Here is an 18,941-nt window from a genome sequence, read left to right as displayed (position 1 = left end):
CTGCACAAAAACAAACAAAACTGTAGATGGGCTTTATTTATGTTTCCCTTTGAAGTTCTTCCTTTTCATTCAAGACTTGACGATCCCACTGCTCTGGATCACAAGCAGTGAGAAGATGTGGATGAAGAAGAGGGGAGTCGTGTGTGTGTGTATATACTGAGGACACCAAATAAACCCAAGTTTCATTTTATTGACCTTTGAATGGTTGGAAAAATGCTGTACTGTTCATCTGCAAGGAATCACACTGCTGCCACCCTCAGCTGTAATGTTTACTGTACTCTTTGACATCTACACACCGGAAAGGTCAAATATTTCTAGAGTGGAATTTGGATTTTATGCAAATTGTTCCTGTTTTTTTTTTTTTTTTTGTTGTTGTTTTTCTGTAATTAAAAGCAATAAATAAAAAATGAAACGTGTCCGTCTGTCCTTTAGCTTTGGTGTTTCAACATGTCTGAAGGCTGCGGCCTGATGTTTAGATTCCTGGTTGGGTAAATGACCAGCCATGAAAACAAGATATTATCAAGATCAACTCCAGCTTTTACTGTGTCTAGATGTGATTACCCTGACATCTGAAATCAGCCTCTTTGTGGTTAAACAAAGCTTTGTCAGCATTTCAGCTGCTATACAGCTAACTAGCTCGATAGTTTGAAAGTAGCAGTGAATGCTAGCAGGCCAACTCTTAAAGATTTTTGAAACCTCACAAGTAAAGGGTGGGCCTGACTGCCCATTGGACTGTTGCCTTTAAGAAGCTTTGTAAGCAAAAAGTTGCTGGTTTGATTCCAGCTAGCGACACAAATTCCCTTTGGGATTCATCAGGAAGTAACTGTGGACACAGGGAGTTGAAGGCCTAATTACTTCTATACATTCAATTTCTAGACCTGGAAACTATGCCCATCTTTTATACACAGTCTATTAAAAAATCCACACCTGTCTGCATCTGCTCAACTACTCTGCTCTCCCCCACAGTCCAAGACATGTAGGTTAGTGTAACTGATGCAGTTTGTGTGTCTGTCAGTCGCCTGAGATGCTGACCGACTGACACTCTCCTCTCCGTCTCTCAGTTAATTGTAGTGTTTATTTTTTTTCTTTTGCAATAAACAAAGTGCCTACGAAATGTTCTTGAAACACGTTTATTTAAATTAGCTCGCCATTTTACATTTACATCTCTACTTAAAGCTACTGTCAGAATGCAGCACAATCTCTCCGCCTTTGAATGACTGAATAAAAAGTATTTGTGTATAAACACTCAACACATTTTGCTTTTAATGACCTTGAGCCTGTCAGAAAGCTTCATCTGGAACCAAAAGTCTTGTTTTTAACCCGTGTTGTTCTGCAGCAACTCTATGAGGCTCTTGTTGTAATCGGCCACCTGTTGGGAGACATTCTTGGCGACTGAGGCGTAGTCGCTCTCCTGGGATTTGGAGGCGATGACTGACGCTGCAGTTAGGGAAAAATCACTGAGCTCACAGAACTGCTGTCTCAGAGACCAGAGGTTTATAGAAGACAGAAACCCTGCATCTTTTTGAGAACTGTAAAATAAAAATAAATGTATGCACACATCTGACAAGTGCTGCTCCTTTAATTACCTCCAAAAGTTCCTAGTATTACAAAGTTTAAAAAGCTCCCTTTCTTTGGATGCTGGAGACTGAATAGAGGGCTTGTAGTGTGGATGAATTCATATGTCATATTTCTAAAGGATACATTCTTTCATCACAAAATTGTTCTGCTCCAGGTGCTGCCATTTCCTCTCCAGGTTAGCCAGCTAACGTTCAGACACACAAAGCAACACAAGACTGCTGTGAGCTGAATACTTCGCATATTAAACAATATCAAAAAGTTCCTTTAAGCAGTAGGAAGGCAGGTGGTGAGGAGGGGAGCTGAGTCAGAAGAGTCGGTCTGTTTCTCATGTACCAAAACACGACTAACCTGAGCGTGAGTCTCATTTTCTTGCAGTTTGGTCTTCAGGGCTTCATATTCCTGGTTCATCTCCTCCAGCAGCTGTCCAAATGCATCTCGATGCTGAGTCAGCGACACTTGCTCCTCCTGCAGCCTCTGCAGCACAAGGAGAGAAAACAAAGTACAGTCTTGGCAACATGAAGACATAATTCAGTACACACAACACATTTGTGTTGCTTTCCTCTGTCACTCAGTGTTTTTAATTCAGTTCATTTTTTAAAACGGAGCACCACTATTGATCTCCAGTACGGAAGCTCGGCGACAGTGGTGAGAAAGAACTCTCTTTTAACAGGAAGAGACCTTCAGCACAAAAAGAGTTTGCAGTTACCTCCTTCTTCTCCTCAGCTGTGAGCCTGAGGGTGTCCAGGTCCCTGTAGGTATGCAGCTCAGACTGCATGGTGCTGACACGCTCCTGCAGGGTGCTCAGCTCACCTGTGATCTTCCCCTCCAGCTGCTGCACCTTCTCCAGGTCCTGCTGCAGGCGCTGGGACTCTGCAGGGGCAGAGAAGGGGCTTTGTTTAGTGCTCGTGTTGTCGGGACATAAATGTTCCAGACCGGTGTGTTCACACCGAACGCGATAGAGGCGGCCAGAGCGTCAGGTTTACATATAAAGTCAATGGAAAGAGCGCGATGACACGCGATTGCGCGTCCGGCGAAAATTCGGAGGCAGATTTGCGTCGCGAAAACGCCAAAACGCGTGAAACGCGCGTCAGTGTACCGCGTCTGGCGCTTTTGACTCGCGGAAAAAAAACACGCGTGAGTTTTTGTGTTGCATTTTGTGCATACGCGTGTTTCGCCTCTACCGCTGGAGTTGGAAAAATTTGAACTCCAGCGTCAAATCGCGCCGCGTCAACCAATCAGGAGCCTGGTGACGTGGCTGTAACCAGGTCAAAGGGGCAGATCAAACCAAAGCCCTTCATTCTTTAATGGAGGGAAGGCTAATCAACGCCTTAGCAAACAACCCGGAGCTGTACGACACCAGCTGCTTTGTGTACCGAGACAGGAATATAAAGGACCGAGCTTGGAGGAAGATATGTGAAGAGATCGGGCAACCTGGTGAGTTCATTCATTTCTCTTTTTACATTTTTCACTGACCCGAGGAAGCCGCACAAAAGCTAGCAAGCCACCGCTATTTTCCCACTGATGTACAAATACCGTTCTGCTTTTATGCATGTTGTCATATAGGAATATATTTTGTTTATTAATAAACAGCACACAGTGGTCCCGCTCATCCGTCACTGCCTCGCTTTTTCGCTGATTTTTTTGCACAGTACAGCATTGCATTCTGCAGCCTGATTGACAAATCTCCTCCGTGCTGTGTCTCCTGCGCTTGTCAAATTTATCATGTTTTGTTTTGATAACCATCACATCCAATAGATAAAACAGCACAAAAACACCCATAACTATGACCCTCATTCGGAAATAGACACCTGCACCGCGAGGGAAAAAGGCGCACGAAAGTGGCAGGCAGATGAAGACAAAACACGGCATAATACTTTTACGTTTTGCAATCTACAAAGGTTTGCACTTTGAGAATCAACTTGTGAGAACTGTGACTAATGTTCATGTGTGTGGGGGAAAAAAGTGTATAAAGTGCGTGGCGAGGGGCTATTTATTCTGACAACCCCTGCTGCAATAAATGAGGGACCACTGTATATACTTTCTCTATGACTATTGTTTAAAACCTGTTAACATTTAATATTGTCTTGATAGAACCAACTGATTCTGCAGCAGAGCATCCCCTGTTGCTTCTCCTTGCTCCCCAGTCCCTGAGCTCCTGCTGCTGCACCCACAGGTATGTAATTGTAGCATCAGATGTACAGCACGCACTGATAGCTTTTTACTCGGTGGGATTCCCTTGTGATCACCTTTACTAAATATCTACAACTAATCTGATTATATCCTGTTGTTGTTTTTTTTTTCCAATGTTGAAATTAAAATCTAGTAGCAGCCTTCTCATTTCTTTGTGTTTTGTGCTGTTTTACAGGCCCAGAGAGGAGGACAGCTCCGAGGCAGATGAGGGACTGGTCCCAGGACGGTCCATCGGCGGTGGAGCTGGCCATCCTGGTGTCCCTGAAGAGGCCACGCCAGTCTCCAATGGAGCATTTCCTCCTCAGCCTTGTTCCTGCTCTGGAGAGCAGCTGGGTCCTTTTTATTCCTGTCTCTCTGTAAATACTTATATTTTATATATTTATGTTTAATGTTTTTCTGTTTGAGAATTTTAATATTATTTCAAATAAATTTGTATAATGACTAATGTCTCAGTTCTACTACACAGCAAATGTTGGCACACGACTTGACACATGTAGAATTTATTTCATATTATACTAATGACAGAATATACTAATACAGTGGGATGCAAAGGTTTGGGCAACCTTGTTAATAGCCATTATTTTCCTTTATAAATCGTTGGTTGTTACAATAAAAAATGTCAGTTAAATATATCATACAGGAGACACACAGTGATATTTGAGAAGTGAAAAGAAGTTTACTGGATTTACAAAAAGTGTGCAATAATTGTTTAAACAAAATCAAGCAGGTGCATAAATTTGGGCACCACAAAAAAAGAAATGGAATAAATATTTAGTGTATATCAATGTGTGTGTCTCCTATGTGATATATGGGGGGCCTTTGTCTGGACGTGCTTCCCATCCAGAGCTCCACAGCAGAGGGAAGTTCCAGCGCTCCTGGAATCCCTCTGTGATGGACCGCCAGTCTCCAGGTGAAGGCACAGCCATGAAGTCGCCCACTAGACAGTCCCAGATGGCCGTCGCTACCTGGGGGGTGATCTGGCACACTGTGGACACACTGACTCTGAAACTGAACGCGATGGTCCTGAAGGAGTCCCCGGTGGCAAGGAACCTGGACAAAATTGTTCAAAATTAGTATTATGTGTACTGCAGTTACAAAATATATTATTCAAATTCCAAAATACTTTTGTGATGTCAGATTTAAATTACAAAACATAAATCTTACATAAAACATTTTGTAATTATAAGGATAATTACATAACATATATTAGATATAATATAAAACAGTCAGTTGTGTTTTGTTTTAACTTTAACATATAATTTGATTGGTAACAACTTTTACCGCTACAGTGAGCCGATCACTCATAATTCCTAGACATGTCAATCAGGTAGGAATGATGTAAGACATTAATAGAAATAAAGAGTTGTATGTTGGCATGTAGCCCTTTCCTTGCTTAAATCATTGTTAATATTTTTGAAAAATTAACCTGTGATAAGACAGCTTATCAAGATAGAATATGCTAGATAGAACCATATAACTAAAGATGAACCAAACCGTTCACAATGTTATCTAGCTCTCAGTTATAAAAAAAAAAAAAAAAAAGGAGTATCACTACAAAGATTAACCCACAGTGGTCCTCATACCACAGTTTGATAGACACCACAGCCATGCTATCATTGCTAACACTGATAACAGCATAAATTGAATTAAATCAGGACTTGATGAGAACTGTCGAGTATCACTAGAAATATTATAAACAGTCGTCTCCATACCACAGTTTGCTATCAGTAAACACAGACGGCATTCACTGTTAGCATACCACAGCCATGTTAGCAGTGTATAAACGATAGTTTAGCATATATTAGCACAGGTATCAATAAAGGACTACCGTATTAAACACTTTTACTAACCTCAGGCAGATGGACAGGCGCTCTGCAGGTGGGATTGAGCGCCTGTAGTTGGTGTCTAGGCGGGCGATTCTGGGACCGACGCGGGACAGCAGGTCCTCAAACTGGGCGAGTGAAAGACGGTGATATCGCTGAAATCGGCCGTCATCCAGGCGCTGCTCCTCGAGCAAGTGGTGAAACTCACCAAACTGCTCACGCCTCTGGAGGACCTGATGGACCCAGGTACGGCGAGGACGTCCTTAACGCCGCTGCTCTGCTCTCCACAGTAAATAGAGAAGGGAGACTCTCTCTTCAAACGCTAGCTCGACAGCTGCCATCTAGCAAAGATACTGTCTGGCACAACTTCCTCCCACATCTCCGGTTCACGCGTGTCACAATATGCAATTTTGACGCGCGATGGATTTTTCTTGGACACGCGTTGAGGTGCGAATGTGCACGCGTCAAATTAGGGGCGTTTTCGCTCGCGCCTATCGCGTTCGGTGTGAACACACCGTTAGTTTAAGGTTAGAAATAAATGAATGTGATCTCTTTAGAAGTGAGGGAAACCCGACTGTGTGTGTGTGTGTGTGTGTGTGTGTCACCCACCTGTTGTCAGTCCTCTAGCGGTGCTCTCTGACTGGACCACCTCGGTCTCCTTGCTTACCAGCACTTCCTGCATGTTCCTCAGCTCGCTGGCTGTCACTGTATCCACCTGACGGAGCCGCAACATGTTCTACAAAAACATACACAGTTAGTGCAGTGGACCACACTGTGTTTGTCCTCCCATTTCATCAATGCTCCTCACCCTGCTGCAGTGCTCCAGGAGTGAGACAATGTTCTCCTGGCCCTGCTTTAACCTCTCCTCCTCCTGAGCCCTGGACTCCTCAAATGACTCCAGGAACCCTGAGAAAAGGACAGAGGTTATATCCATGCACTGCTACAATATGGAGCTGGGACAGTAGGTTCCCTCTGGTTCCTCCTAATAGTGGAAATCAAACTCCAGTGTGCAAGATCTGAAGACTTCTCACTGTCATCAGTTAGGCTTCGTGCTTTCACATAAAGTGTTTGCATCAGCCCCAGAGTCCCAAATGTTGGATCATCAGAACAGGATTAGTGTTGATTAAACAAATTAACAAATCCAACTACTCTGCTCTCCCCCACAGTCCAAGACATGTCTGTTAGTTTACCTGATGCAGTTTGTGTGTCTGTCTGTGACACTGACTGACTGACAGTCTCCTCTCAGTCTCTCCGTTAACTGTAGTTTGTGTTCATTTTTTTCTTTTGCAATAACCGGACACAGTACGGAAGAAATGTTCTCGAAACACCTTTAGTTAACTCAGCTCGATAATGCTGTCTATGTCACAAGTGTTTCGTTCGACTGGAACTCACGGTCGATCTCCTCTTCTTTCCTCTTCAGCTCTTTGTATTTTTGTTGACATTCGCCTGTGGAAACGTTCAGAATGAATTCTATTGTTTATTCAAATCACATCAAATGTGATTCAGATTTTGATTCCGTCCTCATCCTGTGGGTTACCCTGAGCTGCTTCTGAGTCCTGCTCCAGGTGCCGGATCTCCTCTGTGATTTGTCTCGTCCTGTCCCGTATCTCCGTAAGCCTGAGTACACACAATATACACATATCCTTATACACACACACAAAAGTGAGGAATATCTAAATATTTGTAATGAGTACATACTGCCTCTCCATGCTGGCAATTTCCTGGTTGTCCTCTTTCACCTGGAAAACAGAACAACAGCTTCAGTCTTTGGTTTTTTCATGTCTCCTGACATGAAGCGTCAGTAACTCACTGCTGTTTACAATCGATTCATCAGTTTGTGGATGTTTGGTAGTTTGACCACATGATGGTGCTGTTGACTTACTCTCTGGATCAATGCACGTTTACGATGAAGAATAGACCTACTGTAATTTACCACAGTGACCTGGGTTTAGTTCAGCTCAGTTTTAAGCATTAGATAATCTAAACCTCAGTGTTATTAAGTTTACTTAATCAGAGAACATCAGAGAAAAACATAAAGTACCAGGACCCAAATATAGCAGCTGTAGTTGCTTTTTAATGCTGAGAGAGGGTTTTAGCCGGTGCAGACCCTGAATGTGTGGAGGCAGTGAACGCTGTGGAACGAAATTCCTCAAGATGATGAAAACTATTTAACCAGATTGAAACTGAATTCATGTGATATCCTTTTAAAAGCCAGTTTCAGGAACCGCACACACAAACAAATCTATTTCCTGTTTGTAAAAGTTTCGGTGATATTTCATCAAATCCCTCCCGTCCTCTCTGATGTAGCAATGAGCGATAAGCCAGAGCGCACACCTGCTTAAATAACTTCTCTCTCTCTTCCTGAGGTGAACCCAGGCTCTTCTGCTCCGCCTCCATCGTGTCTCGTTTGGCCTCCAGCACTGACAGGGTCTCATGAAGCCGAACCACCTCCTGCTTTATCTGAGAGTGAGACAGCTCCTGCAACGAGGATCGCTCACGTAAAACACCTGCTGCTGCTGACGCAGCCATGATATTCCTCCACCTCGCTCACACCGTCCCCTCCACCCAACTCACTGCTTCATAGTCCTCCTTCCTCGTTATTAGAACGTCCAGCTCATCCTGGAGAACAGTCAGCTCCTGCAAAACAAAAGAATCAGCTGAGTACTTTGTACAGTATCAGAGGGTGACAATACTTCAGTGGTGGTAAACACATATCACTTCATGCAAGACAAGAGATGTCATCATGCCAACAGCTGACATGAACCAATCTCCTCTTTCCCCATAACAACTACAGCTCCACCTGCAGCAGTTCCTCATTAGTGGTTGTCATGGTGAAATATTTCTCTTGCTTTGCTGCCGGCATTGCTTGGACGACTTCATCAGCAACGCGCCTCTCTCTCCTGATCTCCTCCTCGATGGCCCTGATTGCCTCCTCTCTCCTGCAGAGCAAACAGATAAGGCAGAGTGGACAGAGTGCATGCAGACAGATAAAGGGTGCCAAAGAGTTTACAGTGTACTGTTCAATAACAGCCCACACCAGCTGACACCCTTCTACACATCAGCTAACATCGGGTCAGGTTATTTAAGCTGCTTAAGCTGTGGCACATGCGCGAGCTGCTTTGCAACCCACCTCCTCAGGTTCCTCTGTGTCTATGGAGGCCCTGACTGAACACTGGATAAGCAAAAGGAAGCAAAGGCTTAGCACGGGTCGGACCCAAACCTGGGCCCACTGCTCTCCAGCCATACGGCATATGATCTCCTGATCATCCCACTGAGCTAAAACATAAATATGTTACATTACAGAAAAGGTTCTGTTAGCTTGTTGTGCAGACTGTCCTGTAATTTAAAAATGAACATTTGTGTCCTTTTTCTGTTTCTGTTTTTGGTGAATCGAATATAAAAATGATACATTTCGATAGTAGCCAGTGAAAAATCAGGAACTTTCTGCCATTTAATGGTTTATCTATGACTTATTTACTTTGGTGTGGTATGAATGGTCATGGAGCAGGTCTTCACGGTAGAAAATATGCCCTCCTTCACATTTTCCACAGTGGGCCAGAATGAAGACTTTGGAAGGCTGATCCTGGCCCATGGGCCTTACGTTTGACACCTCTGCTCTGGGACTCGCGGAGGAAGACTACAGCACAAAAACTCTTGAATAAACATTCACATCACACATTTACACATGAACCTAACCCCTGTGATGTAAAACAGCTCCTCCAGTCTCAACATTCCCTCCTCTGTGCTGAAACCCGACTTTCCCAGAGACGGTCCAGTCTGGCTGCAATGCAGCTCCAGCTTTCTTCCCACAAGCTTTTCCCATCACATTTACACCAGTCTCTACTTCAATGGGAGAGTAGGAATGTGGGAATTCTTGTTCAGCTGTCATGCACTTTTCTTGATTTTCCTCACAGGTATGTAATCCAGTCTGCTGCTGCTGCTGGTGTGCCTGGGCCTGCTCACTTTCACAGTACTATTAATAATTAAAATGTTTACAATAGTTTTACAATATCAAGAACATGAGTACACCCACTTGGGTTTGCTGTGTCCACACAGTGCACAGGTATGTTTGCTGAGAAGAAGCAGCAGTAACACCGGCCTCACTTTCACGTCCCTTCTTTCATCTTCTACCTGCTTTGCATCCACTTTTTCTTTTCTCTGTCTGATCTTTTACACGCTCTTCTCCTTACTTTATGCTTTCTTTTCCATCCAGCCTTCATCTCTCCGTAAGAAGAGGTCATTCAAAAGAACTAAGATGCTTTTCATTAATCATATTCAATCATTTGCAGTATTATACCTTGAACTAGTTCACATATATATTTAGATGAGCCATTTCCAACAGTAACCTGAGAGATACTTGTAGGCAGAAGAAGGAAGACAGCAGAGATAGGAGGACCAACTTGATCAATCATAAACAGTTAGCACAGAGTGCACACAGGTTCTTGTTTTACAGGGAACAAAGGTCACTCGGTACGCTGACTGCGTGAGTAACACGGCACTAAAGGTTCACCTTAGTGCGTGTAGAAGAACAGGTAAGATTCTTCAGCTACTTTTCATTAGTAAAAGATGATTACACAACAAGTATTAAGAGAAACAGTGTGAAAACCAGATAGGAATTGTGATTGTGACATGTGCAGACGTGCGGGGTTAGTCTGCAGACACATTTCTACATGTGTCCTTTAAAAGAAGACGTGCGCTGAAGTGTTTTTAAAGAAAACTTGTTTCTTTTCTCTGTAAGACATCTGAAAAAGACACTCCAGCATCAGTGTGCACTCAACAACCGAGAGACCCACTCACTAACACAGTGCTTTATCTCTACTGTACTCTGACCTCGGGTTCATGCTGTAAAGTGCCGATTTCTCAGTTCACTGCACATACAAAGAATTCACATATAATTATTAATGTTTTCAGTCTTAATGGAGTCCAACGCTGTGTCATATATTTAAAGAGGAATATGACATGCAATGATGGGTAATGTTTTTTTTATCCACAGGTTAGATGGCTTAATAGCTCTCAACTGTAAAGGGTATTTTCATCACATTCTGAACAGTTTTTTTCCTTCTGCTCTTTGTGATGTCAGTGAGAACAGACACAGTCATGTCAGCGAGCTGTGCTCCGCCTACCTGCTGTTCCAGTCAAACACTTTAAACAAAATGTTGTAAAGCCTCAAGCTGCCTTTTACACTGTCACCATCCTGCTGTTTGGTATTAAGCGCACATGGATGTGTCAAACATGTGGTAGAGTTTTATCCTCCTTTTTTAAATAATGGGGCTATCATTGAAAAATCAGGGTAGTTTTGTTTTCATGTCAAACTGAGACCATCAGCTTATCATGACAGTGATAATAAGGTCAGCGATCAAGAGACCCAAGCGCTGTTTTGCCATTTATTAGACTTTCTGCAGCACCCCCTGTTGGCCACTACTGAGAATGCATATTTATGTCACTTTGTATCACTCGTTGTGAGCATTTGTCCTCATGACATGCTGTGCTTTGTGTAAAAGTTGGCCAATACTTATTTCCAAAATCTTGTCTCACACTTTTAACCCCCGCAGACTTTTTGCAGCATACACTGATATTTTTCATCTTTTTGTGGTCTCCAGGTGCTACTGTGTCACGCAACCTTGTTTTTAAGAGGCACAGCCAATCCAAAGAACACTGGCTTAAAGGGGGAGGAGCTAAACATGTATTTCAGGAAATAAGTTTTACTGACAGGCTAAATGATTATTTTTTAACTGTAACTTATGCAAACCTTGTGTATAAATGGAGGTGATGTTAGTCAGATTATTTTAGTCCAGCTACATAATTTGCAATAAACTGCAACCAATTTGGCTAAAATCTGTGCCGTAGTAATGCTTTTTCAATCAAACAGCTGAATTCTAACAGTCACATAGATTAATTAATTACTGGTTTTCGTAACACTCCAGATAAAACAAAGGAGCATGTTTTCTCTGTCATGTGTTGGTTACACTACTTTGTATCCATTTCTTTTCAGCATGGTATGATGGAGAGGTGCTGGCAGCCTCTCCTCCTGCTGTGGCTCACTGCAGGGCTGGTAAAAAATAACCAGACAGTGAAAGACGGTGAAACCGTAAGAAAAGTTCTGGCCTTTAACACCATTTTGCTCCAGCTGTCTATTTCTATATTTTTCGAGTTTTCTATAATAACTGTTCCTGTTCCTCCCATCAGCTGACAGTAAACTTCACCAACGAACATCTTCAAGTCATCCCTCACAACCAAAATGTTAACGTTACCAAACTGGTGATTGATGGGAACCTAATTACTCTGAATGACACGGACAAGCAAGCACTAGCTTGCTATCCCAGACTGGTAGAGCTTCACTTGGATGCTAACTGGATCACTGCTATTCCAGCCAAATACTTTGTTGCGGTACCAAACCTCAGAGTGCTGTCTCTCGCCAGAAACAACATCAGCAGGTCAGTAGGCTAGCAAATGTCTAACTTCTAACTAAATGCTAATTAGCTGCTTTAAGTATGTGTGTTAAACACCAACCATTAAACTGGTTTGATTTTGATGTTGGTGGATACTTGCTAAAACCTACCTACTACTGTTGCATGACAGTAATATATCCAAGCACAGTGTGTATGTAATCAAGTGTAATAATTCCTGCAGTTTCTTCTACTGTGGCTGTTTTTTGTAGCCTTGACCCTGAGGCTTTCAGTGGCCTGGATGTCTTGACAGAGTTGGACCTGACCCACAACTTGCTAACAAGCCTCCCTGCACAGCTGATCAGTGGGCTGAACAAGTTACAGGTAAAACGTGCATTTCAAAAAGAATCCGCTAACTTTAGAGTTTAGTTATAATTTATCTAGACATGACATACATAGAGAAATGCATGCATGTGTATAAAATGGGGTTTTAGGGCTGCACATGTAAGTGTTTCCTGTACAGGATGTGTTATTATTTCATTTACCTCGCTCTGTCTGGTCCCATCAGGTACTGAACCTACAGGGAAACCCTTGGAATTGTTCCTGTCCACTGCTGACCATCATTGGACAGATCGATGCAGCAAATATTACCATGGGTAGTAATTTTCATCACACAGTTTTAAATGTTGGCTGACCTGTGACCCTTTCTCAGACTGATTGCTTACATACATTGGGAGCTAATGAGTCAATTACAGCAGTTTGAAAACCATAAACACTGCTCAAAAAATGAAAAGAACATTTAAGGAAAAAAAACGGTGCCAGAAACAGAGTTCATGAGGGTGGCTTGAGGGCCGACGCCCTCTAGTGGGCCCTGTGTGACACATGTGAAAGGGTCTGGAGCAGCTGCAGAGAACGTTACGCTCTCTGTAACATCGTTCAGCATGACCAGATTGGTGGGTGAGGAATGGTCTGGGGAGGCATATCCATGGAGGGACACACAGACGTCTACAGGCTAGGCAACGGCACCTGACTGATATTAGGGATCGGGACAACAGACTAGCTGCATCATTTGTTTCACTTTTATTTCCGCTGTGTGAATTCGGCCCCCTCTAGGTTGATCATTTTCATTCCCATCTTTTTCTTCCTAAAACATTCCCCAGTCCATATCTCTATCCAGCATGACTTTTCCCCACTGAGACCAGTATGTGTTCAAAATGTTCCTGAACTTTTTGTGAGCAGTGTATCTTTATTTGAAGGAATTTTAGTAGACACTGAGTATCTTGCTTGAATCTACAGCTTCATAGTGGCACATTTGTAGTTACAATCTATGAGCCATGTAAAAGACTCGCACAGCTGGTATGGAGGTTTTATTTGAACCTTATTTGAAAGATTATTGGCAACTGATGTTACTGGAAGCCAGAATCACCTAAAGAACCTAAAGCTCATACTGCTGATCAACACATAAGAACACCCGGTGCTTTTGTCTGCTTCCTTTTAAACTGCAGACAGGTGATTTGGTGACACTTTGGTGATGGTTACCATAAACCCCAGAGCAGCATATATGCAGGAGAGCACCCAACCATATTTAACCTGGTTCCCATACAGAGATGAAGGCTCTGCCTTAGTTAGTGAGCAAAAATGTCTGTTGGGGATACTGAGCGATGGTCTGGTTACTTATTTAAAGGAAAATGTTGTTGCTGGCAGCTTAAATCATATGTCCGATGTTGCAAATTTCAGTGATTCTCTTGGATCAATCAGTGAACTACATTATTTTCACATCATTCCTTAAAGATTTATCCCAGTATTATAGCCAAAAGCACTATTTTGAATGAAAAAAAAGTACAAGTAGAGACAAGTAGGAGTGTACTATACAGAGTTAACGAGGCCAGTGTTTAAAATCCCTTTCTATCTGAAGAAACTAACTTTCTCTAACTTTAGTAACTTAAAGAGTATGTAAGACCTGTAACCTACTGAAGGAAATGGTGTCTGGCTGCAGGAGGACCACAGGTCATCTGTGCATCTCCAGCAGAGCAGGCTGGACGAGATCTTCTTAATGCTACAGCACTGTGCTCCACATTATTACCCACCATCACACCAGACCCTCAGAAACCAAAAACACCAGTCCACTATCTCCAGATGTCGGGCCCATCAGTTATTACGACGACCACACAGTCAACCAGTCAGAACGACAGCATCGGCAAAGGTACGACATCGAGAGCTGCAGATCATTTTCTCCACTTAAATATGTGGACGCACAAATGCAAGCTTATAACACCATCTCCATCCTCAAACCCAAACTAGACCCCACACCTGTGCTCGGCAACACGTGGAAATTCACCGCATCCGTCGCAATCTTGGCAGTAACGACCTCCATGCTCATCGTATGTGCCGTCAAGGGACCGTCCTGGTACAAGCTCTTCCACAACTACAGGCATCGGCAGTTACAACAAGAAGTCGGGGAGGACGAGGATTTTGTGTCAACAGAGTTCTCAGCGACAGGAAGACACCCGGCCCATCAAACATTCAGCTTTGAACAAATGAACAGACAGATGGAGGAGGAGCAGGAGGAGCAGGAGTACTTTGAGGATCCATATATCAGGAGAGAAGAGTGACATGCGTGAGGAGAAACAACGATGATAAGAAACCAAACCACTCACACAATACAATCCAATCAGTGGCTAACCTTGCTGTTTGATAGACACCGCTGAGTATTATCATTTCACGGGTCACAAAATCATTCATAAGGCTCTTACTGTATGAGAGTTGTACTGTTGGTTATTGAAGGAGCTTCTTTGCAACATCTCACAAATTCAGGCTCTTAACTCCACCGACCTGCATTGTTGCCCGGATACTTCCATTAGTACACTGACAGCTGTCCGCTACGAGGAGTCTGCAACAATCCTAACTCGACTTTTTGACCACTAGAAGTACAATATTCGAGTACAGAACACTTCCTGTAATCTGACCCATTAGTGTTAGTGTGTGAGTACCCATTTACATCGACAGCTTTATCCTTGTTTGCATGGCGCTAGAATGATGAAGTCACATGGTTTACAAGAGTTTTTACCTCTAATGGCACTATAGAGGTGTCTTCATGACTCGACAACACAAGCAGCAATGTGCGGTGTTATACAAACCTCAGTTTACGGTGGTTTGAAAACAGGTTTGCAAGTGTTTCAGATAAAACACACTCCAGGTGTTTGTTTGCTCACAGATCTACACGGCATTTATTTTTACCAGTTTCATTAAGAAAACTTCACTGCTGCTTCATCTTTATGTAACAAGCAGTTGTTTCCTGTTGTGTTCATGTTCAAAAATCTCATACCTGTACATATCTGATTTTTTTAAAATAATGTTTTATGGCTCACATGAAAACTAGCTATCCGGCTAATTAAACAATTTACTAGTACTTAATTCTGAAAATGATACTTCACAAAATAAATACGTTAAGAAAGTGTATTTGTGAACATAAAACTGTCTAATGGAGACACAAGTGTCTTTATGAGAACATGTGCACTTACTCTCTCCTCTCAGTGAAGATGTTATCGATGCTTTCTGCCTCGCTGTCATTCTCAGCTTTCAACTAAACACAAGATCAAAAAGTTAAAGGGAGAATTTTTTCTCTTATATTTCCAATATGCTGTTGATGAAAAAACCCTTTTATATTGTTTTGATGGATTACTTACTATGTTGTAGTCGTTGATCATTTCCTCCATCTCTGTGTTGGTGTTGAGCTTGTCCACAAGCTGGAAACACAAATAAAAAATACAAAAGTGAAGTTAAAATGAGTCCAGTGTTTAACGCATTCACTGACAACTGGAATCACAACCTCACCAGTATAAAGGTTTTAAATGTGCAGCTGCTCTCAAACATCACATCTTAACACCTGCAATCAAATATTTACTGTCCCTGAGGTGGGACGTTTACATCATCTATTTTAAGTCATCATGGCCGACTGCTTGAGGAGAAGCTAGACATTCATCAACAACACCGTGAAAAAGTGGATACAATCTCTCAGTGTTTAACAACATTGTTGCTGTTTACCATATTGTAGTCAGCAAGCTGGCCTTGCATATCCTTAATCTCAGCAGCGAGGCCTTCAGCTCTGCAGCAGACACACATCACTGGGTTACAATGTGGGGACATTATACAGTGTTCATCTGGATTCAGTGGATTTCATCTTTTACTCAACTATAACTGTTAAAGGACGGGAATGAAGACAGAAACTTAGTCATACCTACTTTAGAAAAGAAAAGAAGAAGAAGAACACCACCCACCTCTTTTCATAAGAGAGATAGACGGAGTTCTCCTGGTTGTAGCTCTCAATCTCTTTGTGCAGTTTGCTGGTCTCTGTGGTCAACTCGTTGATCTTACTCCTGACAGAAGAACAAATTTCACATCAATAGAATTTTTCACAAGCAGCGTAAAGAGATCACATTTGTATCTATGGTGAGAATAGAAATACATTTTAACTCAAGACCAACTTTAAGAAATTTGAATGTGCTCAGTATGTTTGATCCAGCTGACCTATGGTTTATGCACCCCTTTACTTTGACATAAGTAGTTACTGTTAATGCCAGTGAGTATCAGTTACCTGAGAAGACCCAAGTAGTAGGACTTGTCCAAAATTTGTCTCTGAGGTCCTTTGGTAAAGGAAATGTGGGAGGGAGGTCACAGGTTAGATATATTAAACAGAAACACAATCAGAAAAATATCCAAAAATAAAACATACCTTTCATGCCAGTTTTCATCCCACTGAGCCCCTGCTGGGTGACCGGCCTCTCAGTCACTTTGATCTGTGCTGTCAGGACTCCGGGGGTGGCGACGGGGATGCCGCCCCTCAAACCTGGATGAGCGCTGGTTCCTGGAACCATCTGGATTAGGAAATGCAGTGCCTTTAGTTGTGGCTGTCACAAAATTGCATTTTCACTCTGAAATAATTTTGGCTGAAAGAATTCACAGTGACAATATTATCACGATATCTAAAGGAAATCTGACAATAACCATGTTACTCTCTCTAAACCTCATGCTCATCTTTTTCTCATATTATAAAACACAAGTGTGGGGAGGGGAAAACAGAGTCTGTACTGCACCAAAGATTACAAAAGAAGCATGATGCATTGAAAATGCATTATAAGCACAATGTCCATTTTATTTTTGATCTTTTTTCTTGCTGGTATATAGTGTTACACGTAGGCTCAGTAAAACCTGGCACTCATTTCTCTGGCGTGCAGAAACACACAGATTTAGCACGACTGGGGCTTTATAAATGTTAAGACCACAACATCATCTGCAAACAATTTTATTTTCAGACTGAACATAACACACTCAGAGTGATAATATCTCAAAGCTATAGCGTATCCATGCTGCTGATGGCTTACCCCAGTTGCAACACGCATAGCTGTAGGAGGAGGCTGGATAGCTGTAGGGGGTCTCCCAGCACCAGGGACCACAGATCCGCTGCGGCTCATCGGCCGGCCCATGCTGGACGGAGGCCGCTGGCTTGCCATGATGCCTAAAACTGGTGGACACACAAACAGGAACACTGAGTAACAAATCACACGTGTGGAGCTGCTGGCTGGATTGAGCTATTTTTATGTTATTTCCTATATTTTGTACCTTTTGTAATTTATTGTATTATTTAATTTAGTTCAGTCTGTTACTGTTCCTATTGTCTTGGAGCAACAGTAACCACATCATTTCCTTAGCGATTAATAAAGTATTTTGATTGGGGCCACCCAGTCCTGATGCTGTTACAGTTCGGTGCTTCTTGGTGAAATAAAAGGGCCAAACTCGAAGATACTAAAGAATAACATTTAACCCAGTGGTGCCTATTTATTCACATGTTGACATTTTCCACTCGAGTAGATTTTACTAGCATAACAGATACGGCGGTCACGTGATTAGGAGTGGTAGCGAAAGAAGTGGCTGAAGGCGATAAAGGAAACGGAACTGTGTGATTTGTACCTCACAGTAACACAGAGCCTGTAAAGGAAATAAAGCTGTGCACACTGCTAAAAAGAGAAAAGAACCTCCTCGGGGTGTCACATGTCACATGTTTACTTTGATTTAGAAACATGATTTGTTTCGTGCGTGTGTGTGCGTGTGCACAAACACTGCATCGACGCTGCATTGACCCACATCGCTGTAACGGCAGCTGTGCATAGTAAGCGTTGTCTGTTAAAACCTACAATTTTGAAGCTTAGTTCGGCTCCTGCTAACTTGTTAGCTGACACCTTTTCGCTTAGCTTCGTTTACGAAAGCTTCGGTAAACGTCCCGGCGTTAACCGTGAGATAACGCAGCTTCTTACCTGAAAATGGTCTCTCTGGAATCTGTTTTATACGCCTGTAAAACCAGTCGAAGCAGGCGTGCAGCAGTTTACCTGAAAAGAGAAATAAACGAAACAGAATGAAACGCTAGCTGGAAGAAAGTCAGCAGCTCGAGATAATGTTGACGTTACCCCAGTAACCATCTTCTTCTTCACCTGAAATGGGAACAATGCAGGTTGGAGAATGTACGTCTGCCCCCCACCGACCAACAGGGGGAATACATGAGGTTCCAGATAGACTCCAGTCTGCCTACCTGCCCCTCTACCTCTGCTTTTCAGACTTTTTTTCACGCATCAGGATACTGATGGTTTCAAACAACTTGCAGTTTTATGCAATTTTACAAACGCTGAAACACACACACACAAACAAACAAAGTAACTGTAGCTGTATTCTTTGTACTGCCTCTCACACTGTGAGAAAAGACTTTGAGAAACGTGGAGAGGGAACGAGGAGAAATCTAGTTGTTTCTTCTGTGTTATCCCGATTTCATGGAGAGGTGAAGGATGCGACTGAACATCACCTTTACCTCTTAGCCAGTAAGAGCAGTCAATCAGAAAGTGCAATGCTCTATTTCACAGAACATTAGGTTAGGGAGGAACATTACACCTCAGCCTTGTTGCTTCATTGGTAAGGG

General features: G+C 42.6%; 2 protein-coding genes across 3 annotated transcripts; one reads left to right on the top strand and one right to left on the bottom strand.

The window, feature by feature from the left end:
* Positions 1 to 1,114: 1,114 nt before the first annotated feature.
* Positions 1,115 to 18,456, bottom strand: ift74 (intraflagellar transport 74). Its single transcript, XM_031754746.2, has 21 exons — positions 18,439 to 18,456; positions 18,289 to 18,360; positions 17,359 to 17,498; positions 16,710 to 16,851; positions 16,572 to 16,620; positions 16,255 to 16,353; positions 16,022 to 16,082; positions 15,664 to 15,723; positions 15,499 to 15,560; positions 8,392 to 8,530; positions 8,166 to 8,228; positions 7,926 to 8,069; positions 7,290 to 7,330; positions 7,129 to 7,208; positions 6,984 to 7,037; positions 6,400 to 6,497; positions 6,201 to 6,327; positions 2,285 to 2,448; positions 1,927 to 2,052; positions 1,702 to 1,762; positions 1,115 to 1,431 (listed from the first exon to the last, which is right to left on the bottom strand). Exons 3-21 carry the CDS (start codon positions 17,485 to 17,487, stop codon positions 1,316 to 1,318), a joined length of 1,815 nt encoding a protein of 604 aa, XP_031610606.1. The 5' UTR covers positions 17,488 to 17,498; positions 18,289 to 18,360; positions 18,439 to 18,456; the 3' UTR covers positions 1,115 to 1,315.
* Positions 10,058 to 15,510, top strand: LOC120441661 (leucine-rich repeat-containing protein 19-like). 2 transcript variants are annotated; one of them, XM_039616885.1, is made up of 7 exons: positions 10,058 to 10,123; positions 11,584 to 11,679; positions 11,778 to 12,025; positions 12,250 to 12,361; positions 12,546 to 12,633; positions 13,974 to 14,180; positions 14,279 to 15,510. In XM_039616885.1, exons 2-7 carry the CDS (start codon positions 11,590 to 11,592, stop codon positions 14,587 to 14,589), a joined length of 1,056 nt encoding a protein of 351 aa, XP_039472819.1. In that variant the 5' UTR covers positions 10,058 to 10,123; positions 11,584 to 11,589; the 3' UTR covers positions 14,590 to 15,510. The 2 variants fall into 2 exon arrangements, with proteins under 2 accessions (XP_039472819.1, XP_039472818.1); XM_039616884.1 differs by lacking the exon at positions 10,058 to 10,123 and having other exon boundaries at positions 11,350 to 11,679.
* Positions 18,457 to 18,941: the final 485 nt, after the last annotated feature.

This window comes from Oreochromis aureus, linkage group 9, assembly GCF_013358895.1.
Source record: "Oreochromis aureus strain Israel breed Guangdong linkage group 9, ZZ_aureus, whole genome shotgun sequence".
NCBI classification, from domain to species: domain Eukaryota; kingdom Metazoa; phylum Chordata; class Actinopteri; order Cichliformes; family Cichlidae; genus Oreochromis; species Oreochromis aureus.
Note: the sequence above shows the minus strand (reverse complement) of the source record. Positions and strands in the feature narration are given on the sequence as shown.

Excerpts from the sequence above, each read along its gene's own strand:
- LOC120441661 (XM_039616884.1), top strand. The coding sequence starts at position 11,545 with ATGTGTTGGTTACACTACTTTGTATCCATTTCTTTTCAGCATGGTATG. Across the intron at positions 11,680-11,777 it reads CAGTGAAAGACGGTGAAACC|CTGACAGTAAACTTCACCAA; the intron begins GTAAGAAAAGTT and ends TCCTCCCATCAG. Across the intron at positions 14,181-14,278 it reads GAACGACAGCATCGGCAAAG|ACCCCACACCTGTGCTCGGC; the intron begins GTACGACATCGA and ends AACCCAAACTAG.
- ift74 (XM_031754746.2), bottom strand. The coding sequence starts at position 17,487 with ATGGCAAGCCAGCGGCCTCCGTCCAGCATGGGCCGGCCGATGAGCCGC. Across the intron at positions 15,561-15,663 it reads TGATCAACGACTACAACATA|TTGAAAGCTGAGAATGACAG; the intron begins GTAAGTAATCCA and ends TCTTGTGTTTAG. Across the intron at positions 8,070-8,165 it reads GGAAGGAGGACTATGAAGCA|GAGCTGTCTCACTCTCAGAT; the intron begins GTGAGTTGGGTG and ends TCCTCGTTGCAG.